This window comes from Lissotriton vulgaris, chromosome 1_1, assembly GCF_964263255.1.
Source record: "Lissotriton vulgaris chromosome 1_1, aLisVul1.2, whole genome shotgun sequence".
NCBI lineage: Eukaryota > Metazoa > Chordata > Amphibia > Caudata > Salamandridae > Lissotriton > Lissotriton vulgaris.
In genome coordinates this window covers 934193727-934216222 of record NC_141685.1, presented here as the reverse complement: position 1 = coordinate 934216222, position 22496 = coordinate 934193727, and the positions used below count along the sequence as shown (strand labels likewise).

General features: G+C 47.2%; 1 protein-coding gene across 2 annotated transcripts in view; it reads left to right on the top strand.

The window, feature by feature from the left end:
* Positions 1 to 890: 890 nt before the first annotated feature.
* BLOC1S1 (biogenesis of lysosomal organelles complex 1 subunit 1) overlaps positions 891 to 22496 on the top strand; it is a 138550-nt gene continuing 116944 nt past the window's right edge. The window contains exon 1 of one of the 2 annotated variants that reach the window (XM_086959127.1): positions 891 to 1106. In XM_086959127.1, the coding sequence (XP_086815253.1) occupies positions 1046 to 1106 (61 nt within the window). In that variant the 5' untranslated portion in view covers positions 891 to 1045. The remainder of the gene's footprint in view (positions 1107 to 22496) is intronic. The other variant, XM_086959126.1, reaches the window with a different exon arrangement.

Here is a 22496-nt window from a genome sequence, read left to right as displayed (position 1 = left end):
GAAAACCCTGATCATGGCACACACAACACTGCTCTGTGTCCGCTGGTCTCGGCAGCGCATACCCAACCCGCTGAGCTGCCTCATTGGCTCAGGGTGGCTGTATGCTTTCACAGCTCAAACTTGCCATCGTCATTCTGTATGTGATAATTAGCCACAGACAGAATGACAATGGGCGGGAGGGGCTGCAAGGAGGCGTGCAGGGCGCCCCATTAGGAAGTTGAGGCCTCGGGCAGGGAACAGCTTTGCTCCCTGCAGGGCCCAGAATTACGACAAAAGGTGTCCGTAAAAGCATGGGTGTCCGCAGTTGGGGGCAAGGAGGCACACTTTCCTGGCACACACACAGACAGTTGTTGAGCTGCTGTGGGCTGGCTGGTCTGGAGCCCGTCGTATTGCAGCCGCACCCGACTACTTCACAGGTCTTTAAAAGACCATTTACTTGTTAAGGAGGCTTTGCTGGAAGAATAGCCCCCCCCCACACCCCCCCCCCCCCCCCCCGATTGTTTATTAGCCCTCCCGCAATTTGGCTCTAGTTGAGCCTCTGCTATAGACACTCTCCCTGGGACTCATTGGAAGTGTAGTGTTGTATCTTTTTATTTGTCCTTAACTTTGCACTTGCAGTACAATAAAGAGTGAAGAAATAACGCATAATCGTCGCCTCCGGTCCTGACATAGAATTAGCCTCCTGCCCCAACATAGAATGTGACTTATCCCAGGCTATGTAATGAAAATATCCAAAACTAACTTTAGTTGTAAATATTTTGCCCATTAAACCATATAAATGTAAGTAATGTTAAATCACGCAGCTTCCCATTCAATTCGACCGGCTTAACAGCTAAACGTAAACGCTTAACATTACATAGATGCAATAACAACCAAACACAGTTTTCTCTCTGCAAACAGTGACTGTTTGTATTTCGCGCTGAACGGTGCTTGGCCCAGCCCTCTCTTGCAGAGGCCGCCCTCTTCCCGTATCCTTCGGCGTCTCAGCGGCAGACAGCGGCCCCCAGGACTGTAGGAACCCCAGCCGGCTCCGGTACAGTCAGCCATGCTCTCCCGCCTCCTGAAGGAGCACCAGGCCAAGCAAAGCGAACGCCGGGACCTTCAGGGTAGGTCCACTCGCGCGCGGCCTAGTATATCCACAGCATCCCCGGCCTCGAGTAGCCGCGATGCTCGGTTCGTGTGCCACTATTCTCGGCAGCGTTATGTGGTTTGCCTCCTTCGCCGAGGACTGTCACGGGGGGGGGGCAGATCCTGTGACCTGATCTGTGCATTGAGAACGTTAACTGCGTGTCCACTAAGAAATAACTGTATTGCGTGGCTGGCGAGAGTTGTTTTGATCTATTCTGGTGATTTTCGTCCCTTAGTTGTCTTCTGCTCTCCCCGGTGATGTTTATTTTGGTCGAATGACCGCATTGAAAAAATAATAAAAATCAATAAATGCTAAACTGAGCTAAAGTATATTTCCGTTGGGGAGCAGGGGGGTAAGGTACTTGGCTTCTCCTCCCCACACAGAATCGGCGTTTTCTGAGGTTTTAACACCCCTGTCATAAACAAAACATCTGATCAGGAGAACGTCTTCCTGTCCACCCCCAACGTTGTCTTTTTCGTTCTGACCCTCCCTTTATACTTTTGATATGTTTGCAGGAAGGCCTATTTTGTCAGGGGGTTAAAAGGGGGGAATACTTTTTATTTTCTAATTGGGAATTTGTTTTTATAATTGAATTTTGTGGCATGCCACCCATATTCAAAACATATGCAAAAATATAAATATTACAATGACTTAATCAGCAGACAAGTTTAGTGTTGTGAAAGTGTGACAACTACATTCTCATGTAGCTTATTTTCGGCACCTTGATGCGTTTATGGAAACTGAATTGTAAGAAAAAAGTGAAAAATAATTTGTTAAATAAAATTATTTTTAGGCTTCCAACAGCACCCAACTTTAGGTAAGCATTAGCCAATTACACTGTTTAGTTCGCAAAAAAATATGCAAAAACACTAGTTTGAGAGAGCTAGGTTGAGTCATGTTTCACCAATGATCTGTTTGCATATATCTTATGGTTACAAATAGACGCATTGCATAGGGTTCCAGTTTAAGCCAATGTATTATGAGTTGGTGTTAGTCTATCTGTGTGATCTAGTAAATAGCCCTTTTTCATGCTCTGAACCTGAGAGGTGCTGAGGTTTGAGTAATCTCTTTCACAGGGGCACTGCAGTGGTGGCAGCTGTTTTGAATTATGCTTGTGTAATTTGATGATTCTTTTATGTGATGTATTAGACCCTCTGCCATTATTACATAGTTAATTCCCAATGTGGCACTACCCCTGAACATAAGATCCACAGATAACTATCTTATTTTCAGAAGACTACTCAAGAGTTTGCTCTTTCCTACCTAACCAGCATACTCAAACACAATATACAGCACATCCATGTATACATAAACATTTATTTTGATTATATGCATGTATCTATATATGTGTATTTCGTGATATAAATATGCATATGTATCAATATAATTATCACTTTACTCCTCCTGTAAAAAAAGTTGACTCTCTCCAATGCACTACCCTATATTTCACCCTATACCTCTCAATATATCCTCCTCCACTCTAGACTTTCTAGACTCTTCTCTCCCCTATTCCTCCTTTGACTCATCCCAAACTTCATCTTACTACTATGATCTCTCAAACTCTTTCTAGACCTTTCTCTCCCCCATTATCCTTTTAAGTCCATCTAACAAAATCGCATGTCCACCGCTCAAATTAACTACATTTTCACTTTACTAATCCACCACTAATCATTTTTGGGTCTGGAGTAGCATGCTACTCGCCGTAAGGCGCTTTGAAACCTCAAACCTCATCAGGGGTAGTAAGCGCTATACAAATACAAATACAATTACAATACAATCATGGCGGGCTTTTTTCAACAAACAAGAAACCTTTGTAGAGGCTAATATGACTTTTTTCAACAAACAATAAACCTTTTGTAGAGGCTAATATGACTCTGTAAAAAAATCCAGGATCAGATTCAGTTGCAAAGTTTGTTGGAAGGTTATAAAAAAAAAAAAATAGAACTCACCTTTCATTCTAATAGTGATAGTTATGATTGACTTAAATATCAGATACTCACCCATCAAACCATACTTTCCAGTTTGGATTATTAAAGAAGAAACATCTAGTTTCTTGGAACTTGTGCTCCAGTTATCTAGCCCTATTGCAAGTAGCGATTTAGAAGAATTTCAACTGTAGAAAAACAGAGAATCAGGAACGGGGGTGTGGCGATCACTACTATGGAACAACCTTTTTCTGTTTGTATTTTTTCCAAATATTTTGAGGTTTTGAATTCTGTTTGAGAACAGTCTATTTTTTGGCAATCCCCATTGTATTGCTCGCCTAGTCATCTACTTCTATTCCTGCTTTGAGCAGACAGTTTAAGACAGTTAGCGCATACCTGATCTTTACAAATTGAGTAATCCCTTAACCTCTTTACCGCGGCGCAAATTCCGCCGCAGTGCGGGTGTTCTATTAGGTGGGCGGGCCGTGCCGGCCAATGGACGTGCGCAGCACTACCGAGGTAGTGCTTGCGACAGCCGTTGGCCGACGCACGCAGCAAAGGGGTTAAATGCAGTGATGTTAATGGACCACATTCCTGAGTCAGGACATGTTACAATAATCTACAACAATTCAAGTAGCATACTGTCAGTTCACATTAATATTCCTAGCTGTGTACCATTTTTAGCTTTCGTAGCTTTTTTGACTTGACTATTTTTTATGTTTTACCTGTTGTGGAATCATCTGTCAGAATTATGATTGATGAGCACCACTGCAGAAATATTATTGATCGTTGACTGTTTACAACTCAGTATGCCTTCTATGCTGTGATAATTTAGTAAGTACTTGTTAGTTACTGGAAGTGTTTTCCCTCTGGTAGCTCCTTTCCTGTCTGCTGCAGCTATGTAGAGAAGCTTGAAGCTTTTCGGCTCTATAGTCTGCAGTTGGGTTAGTGACCAGATACTATAACCCAAGGCTTCTAATTCCACAGTCCACCTTCCATTGAGATACTCTTGGATTGTCCCTCCCTTGAAGTCATTTGATGCACATGCTTTTCTAATGGTGAATCTGTATGTGTTATGTTTCAATGCATTTCAACTCATTCTGAGTTCAGTGATATCTTTAAAATCAAGCACAGATGCTATTTTACCCTGCCATTCTGTAATACACCAGCACCTACGATTTAGCTGACAGATGATCATTATATTCATATAGAATTAGAGGATGTTAGGTTGACCAAATGTTCTTGTCTTCATGAGCTCAATGAGCATTGCTATGAGGTTTGCATGCCGACTTTTACCCCACTGATCTAATCCCGTAGACAACTACAACGTTATGGGACGGTCTTTTAGATCTCACTGTTGTTGAATGACCTGTTGTTGACCATACCAAAACTTGTAGTGGGCTTGGGCCCTCCCATTGCTTATCGTTGATGGCTTTCTTGTCAATCTTGTGTGCCTTGCTTCTTATTTGATGGCTTTCTCCATTTTGGCTTACTCCCTGGTGCATAGCTTCTTTACCATCTGTTTGATTGGATGACTCGTATCCCTCTACTACTCTCATTCAATGAACTACTTATTTCTTTCTGCTCTTTACAGGAGTGCATGTGTTTTCCTGCTCTCGTGGCTGCTTCCCCTCCAAATACCTGCCCCCATGCTCTCCGTGTTGCTGCACTCCATCAACTCGTCCGTTGCTTCTCCAACCTGCTGTGTTTTTTAGGTTTCGCCCTGGCCATAGCACCTGCGAAGCAGGTGCTCCGCCCAGGGCGAAATCTTATGATCCTACAGTATGGGGCTTAGTCTCGCCTCTGTCTTCCATTGGCTAGCTCCATAAATGGAGGCTAGCCATTGGAAGAGATTGGCTGTCAATCACTCTTTCCCCATCGGAACCCGATTCGGGGGCGTTTCCGTGTCTTTTTTAAGTCCCGCCCCTTTTAGGACGTCAGTGCGGCGGTGGGCGGGGTTTATTTTTTTGGTCGTCGAGGTTTCATTTGCTCATTCCGTGGCCGACCGCCACCGGAAGAAGTTCTGGTGAGTGCCCCCCCTCCCTTTGTCCGTGTGCCCGTTAACCCGGCCCCCCTCCCGCTGTCTGTGAGACCGTTCACCCGCCCCCCTCCCGCTGTCCGTGAGACCGTTCACCCGCCCCCCTCCCACTGTCCGTCCCCCCTCCCGCTGTCCGTGTCTTTGTTCGGGCCCCCCCCTCTTGACTCCCTCGTCGGGCCCGTCCCGCTGTCTGTGTCTTTGTTCGGCCCCTCCCCCTCTTGACTCCCGCGTCGGGCCTCGCGCTTCCTTTTCCTCGCTGGCTGTGGACGAGGCATCATTAAGGCATTGGGGAACGTAAGGGCGCTTTTATTTTGATGGTGTTGCGCATGCTAAGGGTCGAGTAGTGTGTCAACCTTTATGCTGCCCGGAGTGTTCTCTCAGATGCCGGGGAGGGAAGGCGTCAGACCACGGTGTGTGCACGGGCGAGAAGTTTGCAGCATGGCGGCGCACCATGAGCGGGCCAAGTGTGGTAGCGTCTCTGATCAGCTACTGGCCTTGTATGTCGTGTGGCCTGCACTACGACATACTACTGCACTGGCTGCTGAAATACAAAATACATTTTTACCGTTAAGATTTTATTTATTTACTCTTAATGTTATGTACTCTTTACTAGAGGTTGGCGAAGCAAGAAAGTGATGCTGTGACCCATGCTAGAGAAAATTTGTATAGCACTACATATACCCGGCGGTGTCTAGGCACTTAATCAGCTTGCTTATTGCAGTGGATGTATAGTGAGCCATGTCTATGCTTGGGCTTGCATTGTCCATCCCTAATCATACCCCCGCTGTCCGTTCCCGCCCCCCCGACCGCTGTCCGTTCCCGCCCCCCACGAGGATATTGCACAAGGTCAAGCAGTAGCGATCCCCTGAGGCGGCTTGTGTCTTAGTGCAGTCTCCTTAGTCCAGCGCCTTGAGGTCATTGTGAAAGGACAAACTGTGTCGATCCTCTTAAGAGAGTGTTTCCCTCTCCCGTCCCAATGCTTTAGCGCCCTGAGGACACTATGTAAGGAGAAGCAGTAGCGATTCTCTGAGGCGGCTTGTGTCTTAGGAATACCTCTAATGCTTCAATGCCTTGAGCATTGCCAGGACAAGCAGTAGTGATCCTCTAAGACGGCTTGCTGTCCTGTCTTCCCCCGTCCCCTACCCGCTGTCCGTGTGCCCGATACCCCCTCCCGCTGTCCATGTGCCCGCTCCCACCCCCCCTCCCGCTGTCCATTCCCGCCCCGAGGATATTGCACAAGGTCAAGCAGTAGCGATCCCCTGAGGCGGCTTGTGTCTTAGTGCAGTCTCCTTAGTCCAGCGCCTTGAGGTCATTGTGAAAGTAGTGTTTCCCTCTCCCGTCCCAATGCTGTAGCGCCCTGAGGTCACTGTGCAAGGAGATGCAGTAGCGATTCTCTGAGGCGGCTTGTGTCTTAGGAATGCCTCTAATGCTTCAACGCCTTGAGCATTGCCAGGACAAGCAGTAGTGATCCTCTAAGACAGCATGTGATTTAGTACAATCTCCCCGCTCCAGCGCCTTGAAGACAATGTGCAAGAACAACCAGTTCCGACCCTATCAAGAATATTGTGCCTGACCGCTGCAGCCATGCTGTAGCGCCTGGAGGTCACTGTGCAAGGACAAGCAGTAGCAATCATCTTGCAATGCTTGCATGCCGCTGCTGTCACCGTGCTACAGCGCCGCGAGGTTCCCTGCAAGAACAAGCAGTAGAGATCATGTCAGGGGGCGTGTGTGTTAGTGCTACCTCTCACGCTCCTGCGCCTGGAGGTCACGGTGGAAGGACAAGAGGTAGACACAGTTTTAGGAGACGTGTGGTGCTGCTGTCTCCTTTGCTCCGGTCCTGTCACCCAGACCCCTGCGCCTGGGGGTCACCGTGCGAGGACGAGCAGTAGAAATCCCCACAAAACGATTATACCTGAGTGCTGACTCCCTTGATCCAGTTTCTTGCGGAAAGAGACACACTAGTGTCCGACTCGGGAGATTTGTGCCTCAGTGCAGTCTCCTTGATCCAGCGCCTTGAGATCACTGTAAACAACAAGCAGTGTCGATCCTACCAGGAGGCTTGTGTCTGAGCGCTGTGTGCTGTGCTTCAGAGCATTGAGGACACTGCAAGGACACGCAATATCGATCCTTTCAAGAGATTGTGTCTACGAGCAGTTCCCATGCTCCAGCGCCTTGAGAACACTCTCAGAGGACAGACGCAAGCGATTCTCTCAAGTGTCTGGTGTCTGAATGCTGCTTCCCGTGCGACAGAGTCCAGCGCCTTGAGGACACTGCGCAAGGACAAACAAACAGCGTTGATCCTTTCAAGAACTTGTGTCTGCGAGCGGGCTGCCTTGCTCCAGCGACCTCAGAACACCCTCTGAGGACAAGCACGAGCGATTCTCTCTAGGGGCTGGTGTCTCGTCGCATCTTCTGTCCAGCGTCTTAAGGTTCATGCGAAAGGGACAGTCACTAGCAATCCTTGCAGGAGGCTTGATACTGATCTAATCCTCGCTCCAGTGCCTTGAGATTACAGTGCAAGGACAAACACTAGCGATGCTCTCAGGTGAGTGTACATCGGTGTATCTCCTTGCCTCAGCGCCATGTGCACAAACAGTAACTATTCTCTGAAGATACTTGCATCCGAGAGTTGTCTCCCTTGCTTGCCCCAGCGCAGGGTGTGTGGGGGGTGGGGGGGAACTCTGTGTGGGTGTGTGAGGGGGGGCTCTGTGTGGGGGGGCTCTCTGTGTGTGTGTGTGTGGCATTTGCGAGAGATTAAGCTATTGGCATTGTAAATGACAATGCCATTTATTTATCTGTTTTCCAAACCAACACATAAATAAAAATGTTGTCATTTACAATGCAAATAGCTCTAACTTCTGCAAAGGCAAAACCGTTGCATTGTAAATGCTTGTTTTTCCTTATACTAATATTTCCTACACATTGACTTCTTTTCAACCGCTCCTCTGTTGTTCCCCTGCCTATTTTGACGTGGGACATGAAATAAATAAATGTTCTTTTTATTTTTTCAAAACTTTTTTTAGAGGGCCTACAGCGACCAATTGCTGCTGGGCTGCCCCCTTTTTCTAATGTGCGCTTTTGAGACCCTTTAATTTTTAGGGCTCGCCTGCTGTGCGCATGCGCATAGTTGGCGAAGCTCTATAGGGGCTTAAACAGACTTTACCCAACTTGGTGATTTGGTGCTGTGCCCGTGGCTTTTAGGTCAATGCGCTTGCGCATTGACTTAAAATGCGCGTGCACATCACCAAATCGCCGTCTGTTCCTTTAGCCGCACTCCTCCCACACCTTTGAAGTAAAGCTTAGCTTCACTTCAAAGGCCCCTGCTGCTTAACACCCTCTCCCCGCTCCGCCCCCTCCCCTGCCCGCCATGTCGCATTTCTCCTCCCCCCTCCCCACAGCAATGCCCTCCGTCTGGTTTTATTTTGTGATATGTAAAAAAGGCGATGACCAGCCACGTTTACCCACGTCAATTACATACTATTGTCTGTCGATAGATCGACCCGTTTTCTGTCATTGCAGTGAAATAAATTTGGTTCCATAATACACATTTTTTGAAACAGCGGAACTTAAAACGCACTACCTTCACACATTTATGACTACAGTGTCAAAGTCCATTTTTTACAACGGTACAGCAGAATTGACATGGGAAAAATAGTTTTCTGTCTCAGATTGCACATTGCAAGGACTGTTACACAGGGAAACGTGTCTCTAAAAGTCACATGGCCTCTGTAATGTGATTGTGCCGTTATGCACATTTAACACATTGCACCCTGGTCTTGGTTTAATCGTTTTAAAAAAAATAAAACATATATTAATGAAAAATTCAATGGGATGAACCATACATGCAGGTAGAGCAGACTAGAACGTGCTATTTATCACCATTCTCAGCAACATGTTGACCTATATGATGGGAGGTATAGTGCTTCTAGGCACACATTCACCATGACATCCACCGCCACATCCACCACCACATCCACCATCACCACCACATCCACCATCACATCCACCATCACATCCACCACCACCACATTCACCATCACATCCACCATCACCTCCACATCCACCACCACCCCATCCACCACTACCACCACCACCGCATCCACCACCACCACCGCATCCACCATCACCACATCCACCACCACATCCACCACCACATCCACCACCACCTCCACCATGACATCCACCGCCACATCCACCACCACCACTACCACATCCACTACCACATCCACCACCACATCCACCACCACTGCATCCACCACCACGTCATCCACCACCACATCCACCACCACCTCATCCACCACCACCACATCCACCACATCCACCACATCCACCACATCCACCACATCCACCACATCCACCACATCCACCACCGCATCCACCACCGCATCCACCACCACCACATCCACCACCACCGCATCCAACAACACCACCACACCCACCACCACTACATCCACCACCACATCCACCCCATCCACCACCGCATCCACCACCACCACCACATCCACCACCACATCAACCATCACCACCACATCCACCATCACATCCACCACCACATCCACCATCACCTCCACATCCACCACCACATCCACCCAATCCACCACCACCACATCCACCACTACATCCACCACCACATCCACTACAACCACCACCACCACCACCACCGCATCCACCACCACCACCGCATCCACCATCACCACATCCACTGCATCCACCACCACATCCACCACCACATCCACCACCACCACCACATTCACCACCACCTCCACCATGACATCCACCACCACATCCACCACCACATCCACCACATCTACCGCTGCCACATCCACCACCACTACCACATCCACCACCACTACCACATCCACCACCACTACCACATCCACCACCACCACCACATCCACCACCACCACCACCACCACCACCACCACCACCACATCCACCACCACATCCACCACCACTTCCACCACCACCGCATCCACCACCACCACATCCACCACCACATTCACCACCACCACCGCATCCACCACATCCACCACCACATCCACCATCCCCACCACATCCACCATCCCCACCACATCCACCATTACATCCACCATCACCTCCACATCCACCACATCCACCACCACCACATCCACCACCACCACATCCACCACATCCATCACCACCGCATCCACCACCACCACACCATCCACCACATCCACCACTACCACCACCACCGCATCCACCATCACCACATCCACTACATCTACCACTACCACATCGACCACCACATCCACCACCGCCACCACATCCACCACCACCTCCACATGCACCGCCACATCCACCACCACATCCACCACATCCACCACTGCCACATCCACCACCACACCCACCACCACTACCACATTCACCACCACCACCATATCCACCACCACCACCACATTCACCACCACCACATTCACCTACACCACCACATCCACCACCACATCCACCACCACCTCCACCATGACATGCACCGCCACATCCACCGCCACATCCACCACCACATCCACCACATCCACCACTGCCACATCCACCACCACTACCACATTCCCCACCACCTCCACATCCACCACCACCACCACATTCACCACCACCACCACATTCACCACCACCACCACATCCACCACCACCACCACATCCACCACCACCACCACATCCACCACCACATTCACCGCATCCACCACCACCACCTCATCCACCACCACCACCTCATCCACCACCACCACATCCACCACCACCAGCACATCCACCACCACATCTACCACCACCACATCCACCACCGCATCCACCACCACCACCACATCCACCACCACCACCACCACATCCACCACTGCATCCACCACCACCACATCCACCACACCCACCACCATCACTTCCACCACCACATCCACCACCACTTTCACCACAACCACCACCCCCACATCCACCACCACCACATCCACCACCACATCCACCACCACATCCACCCCCTCATCCACCACCATCACCACCACATCCACCATCAACACCACTACCACATCAACCACTACATCCACCACCACCATATCCCCCAGATCCACCACTACTACATCTATATGTGTGTGTGTGTGTGGCTCTGTGTGTGTGTAGGTGCACCCACCACCATCACATCTACCACCACATCCACCATCACCTCCATATCCACCATGACATCCACCACAACCACCACCCCATCCACCACCGCCACCGCATCCACCACCACCACCACATCCACCACCACATATACCACATCCACCATCACATCCACCATCACCTCCACATCCACCATGACATCCACCGCCACATCCACCGCATCCACCACCACCGCATCCACCACCACTGCATCCACCACCACTGCATCCACCACCACTACATCCACCACCACATCCACTACAACCACCACCCCATCCACCACCACCGCATCCACCACCACCACATCCACCACCACATCCACCCCCTCATCCACCCCCTCATCCACCACCTTCACCACCACATCCACCATCAACACCACTACCACATCCACCACTACATCCACCACCACCATATCCCCCAGATCCACCACTACCACATCTATATGTGTGTGTGTGGCTGTGTGTGTGTGTAGGTGCACCCACCACCATCACATCCACCACCCCATCCACCACTACCACCACCACCGCATCCACCACCAACACCGCATCCACCATCACCACATCCACTGCATCCACCACTTCCACACCCACCACCGCCACCACATCCACCACCACCTCCACCATGACATCCACCGCCACATCCACCACTGCCACATCCACCACTGCCACATCCACCACTGCCACATCCACCACCACTACCACATTCACCACCACCACCACCACATCCACCACCACCACCACATCCACCACCACATTCACCGCATCCACCACCACCACCTCATCCACCACATCCACCACCACCACATCCACCACCGCATCCACCACCGCATCCACCACCACCACCACATCCACCACCACATCCACCACCTCATCCACCACTGCATCCACCACCACCACATCCACCACACCCACCACACCCACCACACCCACCACCATCACTTCCACCACCACATCCACCACCACTTTCACCACAACCACCACATCCACCCCCCCACATCCACCACCACCACATCCACCACCACATCCACCCCCTCATCCACCACCATCACCACCACAGCCACCATCAACACCACTACCACATCCACCACTACATCCACCACCACCATATCCCCCAGATCCACCACTACCACATCTATATGTGTGTGTGTGTGTGTGTGTGGCTCTGTGTGTGTGTAGGTGCACCCACCACCATCACATCCACCACCACATCCACCACCACATCCACCATCACCTCCATATCCACCATGACATCCACCACCCCATCCACCACCACCACCGCATCCACCACCACATCCACCACCACCGCATCCACCACATCCACCATCACCTTCACATCCACCATGACATCCACCGCATCCACCACCACTGCATCCACCACCACTGCATCCACCACCACTACATCCACCACCACATCCACTACAACCACCACCCCATCCACCACCACCACCGCATCCACCATCACCACATCCACTGCATCCACCACCACCACATCCACCGCATCCACCACCACATCCACCATCACCACCACATCCACCATGACCTCCACATCCACCACCGCCACATCCACCACCACATCCACCACATCCACCACTTCCACCACCACCGCACCCACCACCACCACCACATCCACCACCTCCACCACCTCATCCACCACCACCACATCCACCACCACCACCACATCCACCACCACCACCACATCCACCACCACCACCACATCCACCACCGCATCCACCACCACCACATCCACCACCTCCACATCCACCTCCACATCCACCACCTCCACATCCACCACCACCACATCCACCACACCCACCACCATCACTTTCACCACATCCACAACCACAACCACCACATCCACCACCTCCACATCCACCACCACATCCACCACCACATCCACCCCCTCATCCACCACCATCACCACCACATCCACCATCACCACCACCACCACATCCACCATCACCACCACCACCACATCCACCACCACCATATTCCCCAGATCCACCACTACCACATCTATATGTGTGTGTGTGTGTGGCTCTGTGTGTGTGTAGGTGCAAATGCAATGTTCTTGGATTTTCGTCACAATAAAATACACTGAACATAATCTTCACAAAAGTTATTTACAAACGTTTAAGCTATTGCCATTATAAATTACAATAACTTTTATTTAAGTATTAATTATTTACAAAATTAAAAGCCATTGTTATTTGTAATATCAAGACCTCTAAGTCATGTAAATACAACACACATTGCATTACAAATGCTATAGGTGTCACATTTGCAAAAGTTAACACTATTGACATTGTAACTGACAAAGCTATTAATTTTGCTACTTTCAAAACCAACACATAAATAAAAAAAAGTGTCATTTACAATACCAATAGCTCAAACTTTCCTAATGCGAGACCTATTGCATTTCCAATGCTTGTTTTATTTACTGCTCCAAGAATGGAATCCGCCATCTTGGAATGGTAAGTAAAAAAAAAAAAAATGACGTCTGTGTTATAATGTATGTGCTCACTTGCATGATGATGCATGTGCACAGCATCATGCTGCGTTGCTGTAGCTTTATGACGCAATGATATGCTCACATCTTTGCCCTTTTTTTTTTGCCTATGACAAAGGCATTGTCAAGACTGATAGGTCTTGCCCTTTTAACCTATTAGCTTTCCCAATGCTTTATGAAGTCTTATGACTTGATTCAGCTTTTCACTGTACTTTATACACAAGATCACTAATTCTCACACTAAGTTTGTGCACTATGCCAGCAGCACTTCATTTATTTATTGCACAGCATCTATGAAGGTTGACCAGACCAAGTTACAAGTTTAAGGATTGTTCTTGATATTTTCAAAATTAATTTCCATGTGTGTTCATGAGTATTTTAAACTGATTCAATCTGCCTGCTGGGATTGAATTGTTGTTGATCTTGTAAAGCAGAACACACTCCTCTTAAAATAAAAATAAAATGTATGTATGTATGTATGTATGTATAACCCAGCGCTTTCCAAACGTTTTAGGACCAGAACCCAATTAGCTATAAAGGACACAAGGCAGAGCAGTTATTTTTTTTTTTTATGTAATAACAGCAACTGTTTGTAAATGTCACAACCCTGATATCAGACTGTGGCTGTTAAGGCCGGTGTGGCTGATTGATGCCTAGGTATTTTGTGTAGGACTCTGGCTGCTGTGTTTTGGACCACTTAATAACAAGCATTTGCAATGCAATAGGTCTTGCATTAGGAAAGTTTGAGCTATTGGTATTGTAAATGACACATTTTTTATTTATGTGTTGGTTTTGAAAATGGCGAAATTAATAGCTTTGTCATTTACAATGCCAATAGTTTTAACTTTCGCAAATGTGACACCTATAGTATTTGTAATGCAATATGTGTTGTATTTACGTGACTTGGATGTATTGATATTACAAATAACAATGGCTTTTATTTTTTTAAATAATTCTTAAGTAAAAGCTATTGTAATTTATAATGGTAATAGCTTAAACTGTTGTAAATAACTTTTGTGAAGATAATGTTCAGTGTATTTTATTGTGACGAAAATCCAAGAACAGAAGTGAAATAGTAACATCTTTTTGAGATATTTGTAATGAAGCTTGAAACATTGAGAGAACATATTTGAACCAGTTGTTGTTGAATGGTTGCACAGATTGATGTTGTGGTGGTGACGAGTGATGTTGTGATGGTGACGAGTGATGTTGTGGTGGTGACGAGTGATGTTGTGGTGGTGACGAGTGATGCTGTGGCATTCAGTGATGCTGTGGTAGCGCATAGTGATGTTGTGGTGCCCCAGAGTGATGCTGTGGCGGTGCTGAGTGATGCTGTAGCGGTGCTGAGTGATGCTGTGGCGGTGCTGAGTGATGCTGTGGCGGTGCTGAGTGATGCTGTGGCGGTGCTGAGTGATGCTGTGGCGGTGCTGAGTGATGCTGTGGCGGTGCTGAGTGATGCTGTGGCGGTGCTGAGTGATGCTGTGGCGGTGCTGAGTGATGCTGTGGCGGCGCTGAGTGATGCTGTGGCGGTGCTGAGTGATGCTGTGGTGATGCGATAGATAGATAGAGGGAGGGCGATGGAGAGATAGAGGAAGGGCGATGGAGAGATAGAGGGAGGGCGATGGAGAGATGTAGGGAGGGCGATGGAGAGATGTAGGGAGGGCGATAGAGAGATAGAGGGAGGGCGATAGAGAGATAGAGGGAGAGCGATAGAGAGATAGAGGGAGGGCGATAGAGAGATAGGGGGAGGGCGATAGAGAGGGGGAGGGCGATAGAGAGGGGGAGGGCAATAGAGAGAGGGAGGGCGATAGAGAGATAGGGGGAGGGCAATAGATAGGGGGAGGGCAATAGATAGGGGGAGGGCAATAGATAGGGGGAGGGCAATAGATAGGGGGAGGGCGATAGATAGGGGGAGGGCGATAGATAGGGGGAGGGTGATATATAGAGTGAGGGCGATGGATCGAGTGAGGGCGATGGATCGAGTGAGGGCGATGGGCGATATATAGATAGAGTGAGGGCGATGGATCGATTGAGGGCGATGGATCGAGTGAGGGCGATGTATAGGTAGTGAGGGGCGTTTGATAGAGCCTGGGCGATAGAGTGAAGGCGATAGATAGATAGAGTGAGGGTGATAGAGTAATTATGTGGCGTGTAATTATGTGGCATGGAGTGGTATTGTTTGGAGTGTATGTTGCATTGAGTGCAGTGTGATTATGTGTTGTGTAATAATGTGTCACTGAGTGGTATTTGGAGTGTATGTTGCGTTGAGCGCAGTGTAATTGTGTAGCATATTATTATGAGGCACTGAGTGGTATGAGCAGTGTATGTTGTATTCAGTAGAGTGTAATTGTGTGGCGTGTAACTATGTGGCACTGAGTGGTATTGTTTGGAGTGTATGTTGTATTGTAATTATGTAGCATATAATTATGTGGCACGGAGTGGTATTGTTTGGAGTGTGTGTTTTATTCAGTAGAGAGTAATTATGTGGTGTGTAATTATGTGGCACTGAGTGGTATTTGGAGTGTATGTTTCGTTGAGCGCAGTGTAATTCTGTAGCATATAAATATGTGGCACTGTGGTGTTGTGTGGAGTGTATGTTGTATTCAGTAGAGTGTAATTGTGTGGTGTGTAATTATGTGGCACTGAGTGGTTTTGTATGGAGTGTACGTTGCATTTAGTGCAGTGTAATTATGTAGCATATAATTATGTGGCACTGAGTGGTATTGTGTGGAGTGTGTGTTGCATTTAGTAGAGTGTAATAATGTGGCATGTAATTATGTGGCACTGAGTATTATTGCTTGGAGTGTATGTTGCATTGAGTGCAGTGTAATTATGTGGCGTGTAATTATGTGGCACTGACTGGTATTATGAGGAGTGTATGTTGTACTCAGTAGAGTGTAATTGTGTGGCGTGTAATTACGTGGCACTGAGTGGTATTGTTTGGAGTGTATGTTGCATTGAGTGCAGTGCAATTATGTGGCACTGTGTGGTATTTGGAGTGTATGTTGCATTGAGTGCAGTGCAATTATGTGGTGTGTAACTATGTGGCACTGATTGGTATTTGGAGTGCATTTTGCATTGAGTAGAGTGGACTTGGTGGTGGTGGATGTAGTGGTGGACTTGGTGGTGGGAGTGGATGTGGTGGAGGTGGAGGTAGAGGTGGTAGTGGACATGGTAGTGGCCTCGTGGTGGTGGCCGTGGTGGTGGACATGGTGGTGGTGGACATGGTGGTGGTGGATGTTGTGGTGGACTTGCTGGACGTGGTGGTGGTAGTGGAAGTGGTGGTGGAGGTAGACGTGGTGGTGGTGGCCATGGTGGTGGCCGTGGTGGTGGACATGGTGGTGGTGGTTGACATGGTGGTGGTGGTGGACATGGTGGTGGTGGACGTGGTCGTAGTGGTGGACGTGGGTGTGGTGGTGGACGTGGTGGACATGGTGTTGGTGGACGTAGTCGTGGTGGACATAGTCGTGGTGGATGTGGTGGTGGTGGACGTGGTGGTGGTGGACGTGGTGGTGGCCTCGCAAGTGTGAGCCCCATTGCATTGTAAATGCTTGTTTTTTAAAGTGGGAAGAGATGGATTCGCCCAGACATTACTCCCATGCCCACTGTGCCAGTGAGCTTAAGCAGTATCTCTCTGATGAGGCCCAAAAAGGCTGAAACTATTCCCTGGCTGGTTGATTTTCTGGATGGAGGCGACCTTGACATGTAGTTCAGGATGGGGCTTTCCTATTGGAGCATGGCTATCTCTGATTTTGCATATGGCCGGCCTCTATCCAGAGTGAAATGGTGGCCCAAACAGTGGACTTAGATTGTGGCTCCCAAAATTCAAGCATTCCACAAAGCACTTTTCAATTTTTTTTTTAAGTCCGAGACTGAACACTTGGCATCCCTGAGCGATACTAACGCTCTTTAACTGGTGACTGTCTAACTTGACCCGGATGAGCCAAGCCTTACTCGGCACATAAGGAGGGTTTCAGCCCATGTCCACTATATCACAGTGGCACTGATAAGTATGTCTCCTCCCTCAACCCAGACTGGTGCTAGTCACAGGGGCACAGAGAACAGATTAATAACCTTCCTAGCACCTCAGGGTGGGTTTATAAAAAGAGGAGTGCCCAGGACAAACACCCTGTCCATACTCGTCTTACCTAACCTTTACTTGTGACGGCCCTCTGGAAGTCTTGGCAACTCTATAGACCATACAAGTTAGAAGTGCACAAAAGAAACACCTAGAGCGTAAGATATAAATACTAGTTTCAATAAAGGTATATTCGAGTGTTCCTTTACCTCCATATTATTCTTTGTTTGTAAATCATAATTAAAGTACGTCAAAGAAAAATACAACCTTTTCAAGAAGAAAGACAAGCCCCCTAGGTCTCCTGGGTTATATAGGCCCATATCATTAATCAATTAAGTGGCAAAAGTATATTCTAAAATATTGGCAACTCGGCTGTCACAAGTCCTTCCGTCGCTTGTATCTCGCCACCAGCACAGGTTTCTTCCTGGTAGAAGCCCGGTTAATCATCTGCACAGGATCATATTGTTAATAGATGATCCTACCGCATTTCAAAAGAATATTGGTATTATTTTATTGGATGCTGAAAAAGCATTTGATCGTTTCACATGGGCTTTTTTATGGTCTATAATGTGCAAGATGGGGTTTGGACCTCAGTTTTTGCAGGCATTGCAGACCATGTATAAGCGACCTCTGGCTAAGATCTGTACCATGGGGCATGAATCATCTTTTGTTTATATTACCAGGGGTACACGGCAAGGATGCCCATGTTCCCCCTTGCTTTTTGCTATTTATATTGAACCACTGCTGCAGCTACTGGAGTCCACTAACTCCATACAATCAATGCCAGTAGGCGAATATGAAGTTCGAGTTCTGACTTACGCTGATGATATCGCGGTTGTGACATCGGACCCTGTGCAAGCACTACGTGAGATCGAATGTCTGACTCAAGAGTTTGGTCAGGTTCCTGGATATAAATTGAACATCTCTAAAACCCAGGTTGTTTGTATGGTGGGGCTGTGCCCAGGCGAGCAACGTGTAACACCAGAGGCCAAGTATTTGGGGATTAAAATCAGGATGTCACTCCAGGAGTAAATAGATGTAAACTTGGCTGATTTATTAGGGTCTGTCAAAAGACAGCTAGAAAAGGTAGAATGTTTACATTTAACAATGTGATAAAGATACGTATACTCCCTAAAGTGCTCTTTTATTTTCGGACGGTGCCTCTGGAGTTGACACTGGTACAATTAACGCAGCTTCAATCTATTACGGATAGGTTTATCTGGGGGTGGAAGAGAGCGCGACGCGCTTCGAAATATATGATGCTACCATTGGCACAAGGGGGATGGGGTGTTCCGAGTTTTGCTTTTTATGATTTGGTATGTCTTATGCAAAATATATGTCTTATGCAAAATATGAAGTATTTGGCTGTGGGGGGGGGGGGGGAACAAGGCAGTTCGAATCACCTAATATCTATCAGATGTTACTAGGCGATCAGGCGTGTGAGTCTCTGTTTACATTTTTTGAACCTAGTTATTTTAAACGTACAAGATTTAGAACTATGACTGCAGCTTACAAGGGATGGAAATGGTTGAGTAAGATTTTGTCTATAAAACGGATTAATTTCTATACCCCCTTGACTCTATGGAAATATTTCAGCTGATATTTTGGGATATAAAGAAGAAAACCTGGAGACATAAGGGGGTCCGCTGTTTAGGGGATATGTATAAAGATGGAGCATTGACTTCCTTTATGGAATTAACGGAAATGTATACAATATCGAAGAATGATTTCAGCTGCGTGATTTCTTATGTAAACAGTGTGGATCACAGACTTTTTTACGTAATGAATTTCTGGAGGCTCTGTTAAAAGGGGTAAAGATTGGTATTCTGTACGAAATATTACTTTCAAAGCAATGTGATGATATATCAGCTCAAGATGCGAAATGGCAGGCTAGACTGGGCAGCTCTGGTTTATTTTTGCAAGATTTGATTGACTTGACGGGCGAAGTGATTTTGACTGCAAATTTACGCACCCAACATTATAAAACTGTGTTTAATCTATAGTTACGCCAGTTAAAATGATGAAATGGGGTGATGCTCACGATGGTAAATGCTTTAGGTGTAAAACTGAGGAAATGGACACTGTACACACATTTTTTGACTGTAACGTGATTAGTCAATTTTTTTAATGTCTTGAACAATTTCTGCTTGAAACAACTAAGCTGCATTTTTCTATAAGTCGTGAGCTGTTGCTATTTGTGGTGTCGAAAGACAGAGAAGCTATACAGATTTGTTATCCTTATCGGTATTTTATCTTTATGGCGATGGCTGTAGCTCGATTATGCATCGCCACGATGTGGTTGAAACCAGAGGCCCCATCCTTTGAAATGTGGCGAGCTAAGTTCAATAATGTATTTTATCTTGAATTTAATTTGTATCGTATCAAATCACTGAAGAAAAAACAACTAGGGCTGAAGATTTGGCAACCTATGCTGCAACATATGGAGATGTCATTGTGAAATCATGCTAAAATGATGTCTATTTCTTTGCTTTGGCTTTTGTATACTATGAACTGAACAATAAAAGATTTAAAAAAAAAAGAAAAATACAACCTTCCAAGGAAATGAATTACGCTGCTGCAAGTAAGAGATGCGCTGTCATTAGAATAACTTTTCCACCTCAGTGTTTGTGTATTCTTTCATTTTTTTTTATTTTTTTTTTTAGCACAAAGCACGTTTCCCCATATGCTGAGGTGTAGCTGCAATGTCGTCAGTGTGAATACGTCCCTCCTGGTGGGTTGTCTTGGGGGGGGGGGGGGGGGGGTACATGGAGAAAAGTGCTGGATCGTGACATCACCCGGCAGTGCACAGCGGCTCAAAAAAGAGCGAGCTTCGGTTACTCGCACAAAAAATGTCCAGCCACAAACAATGGTGGGAACGGAAATGAAGAAAAACTAACCGAAAGCACTGCATGGAGATGTGGTAACTCTTTGATTGTGATGGGTGCTCGGCAAAGAGAGGCGTGTGTCCAGGATTGTGGGGGTCGGGGCCCAGGGAGTAGCAAGAAAAAGCACTGGCCGCACAGCCCTGAAAGCGACGCGCCAGTGAAGGTCTGTTTCTTTAAATCAATCAAAGCAAAACAGATGGCCCGTCCGGGAGGGAGAGACAGAAATGAGAGTGTAAAGCACAAACACAAAGATCTGAGAAGTACGCTAGTGGTCTTTCCGGGGAAGACAACAAATAAACTAATGCCGGTACCAGATCACACTATTTGTTCCCACTGTCAGGCACTTGCGTTAACAAAAACAAACAAGAAAAAAAAAGAGCCCTCGGTAGAAGGAAGAGCTGGGCACCGAGTGTGAGGAAAACACCAATGCGGCGAGAAAGGTGCAAAGAACGCCGAACAAAACACAGCTTCCCCGCGAAATGGATGCAAAAAAAAAAAAAGAGAAAGTTTATTTTAAAATGCTGCAATACATTTGAGAGTAAGTTTATTTAAGAACTCTGCTATAGATTTGAGAAAACATTTAATTTAAAACATTGCAATACCTGTGAAAGTTTATTTAGGAACGCTGCAATACATTTGAGCGAACGTTTTTTTGAAGAAAGTTGCAATGCATTTAGGAGAACGTTTTTTTAAAAACACTGCAGTACCTTTGAAGAAAGCTGCAATGCATTTAGGAGAACGTTTATTTAACAAGCACTCGGCATTGCTGTGGTGGAGGTGGGGGAGCGCATTCCTTTGAAATCTGATGCGGGGGAGCGGATTTCTTTGAAGTCTGATGCCGAGGCTGATGGTGTGCGATGTGGCTGGAGATGTGCACGCGCCTGACTCACATGAACTGTACCCGATCTGCAATTTGGGTAGACTTTTGAAAGATTTACTATAATCTCAACAAATATGCATTGCTAAAGCAATGCTGTAGTCGAGACCTAAACAGTCTCCAAGTTGTCCAGAATGCAGCAGCTAGAGTTCTTCACAAAATACCTAAACATCATCCCGCCAAACCATCCATAATAGCCTTTCACTGTCTTCCAGTTTAAAAGCAAATTCTTTTTAAAGCTCTCTGCATCGCACATTGGGCCTTCCATGGAAAAGGCCTGCTTATCATCCTGAACCAGGGAGGTTCCTTCCGTCAAGGACTCATGTCGGTACCCAAGATTAAAAGAGAGAAAAGTGGTGATCGCTCCTTTATGTATCTAGTACTCTTGAGTTTGCTCCCCTCTGTAGTCAGCATTCAGAAGTCTGCTTCAGAAAAATTCTTAAAACTCACCTTTTCTGAAGTAGGGGCTCTAGCGTTATGGGTCAATCAATCAATCATAGGTCATGTAGGTAATCCGGAATAGCTGTTGGAATAATCGCTGGTAGGCCGCTCGGGTAGCTATTTGCTATACAAGAACAACTTGTATTGAATATTGATGTGCCCATAAAAGTGGCCTATGGTGAACTGCACTGGAGTCTGGAGCAGGAACACTTTTCAGAGTGGAGTGCTGGCCTGTGGCATCCACTCACTAAAATCAAAAGGCTTCTAAAAAAAATGATTTTGATAACAGATTTAGCAAATTTGAAAAAATACCTTCTGCAGCAGAGTATGCAGAGGTGGTTGGTATCCATTTTAGTGTTAAAGCGAGGCCCTGTGGTGCAATATATCATGAACACAGCCCAAGGGAATTGGAATACTATACATAATCACCAGATTACATTACAACAAGTCAGATTCATCTTTTATTTCATG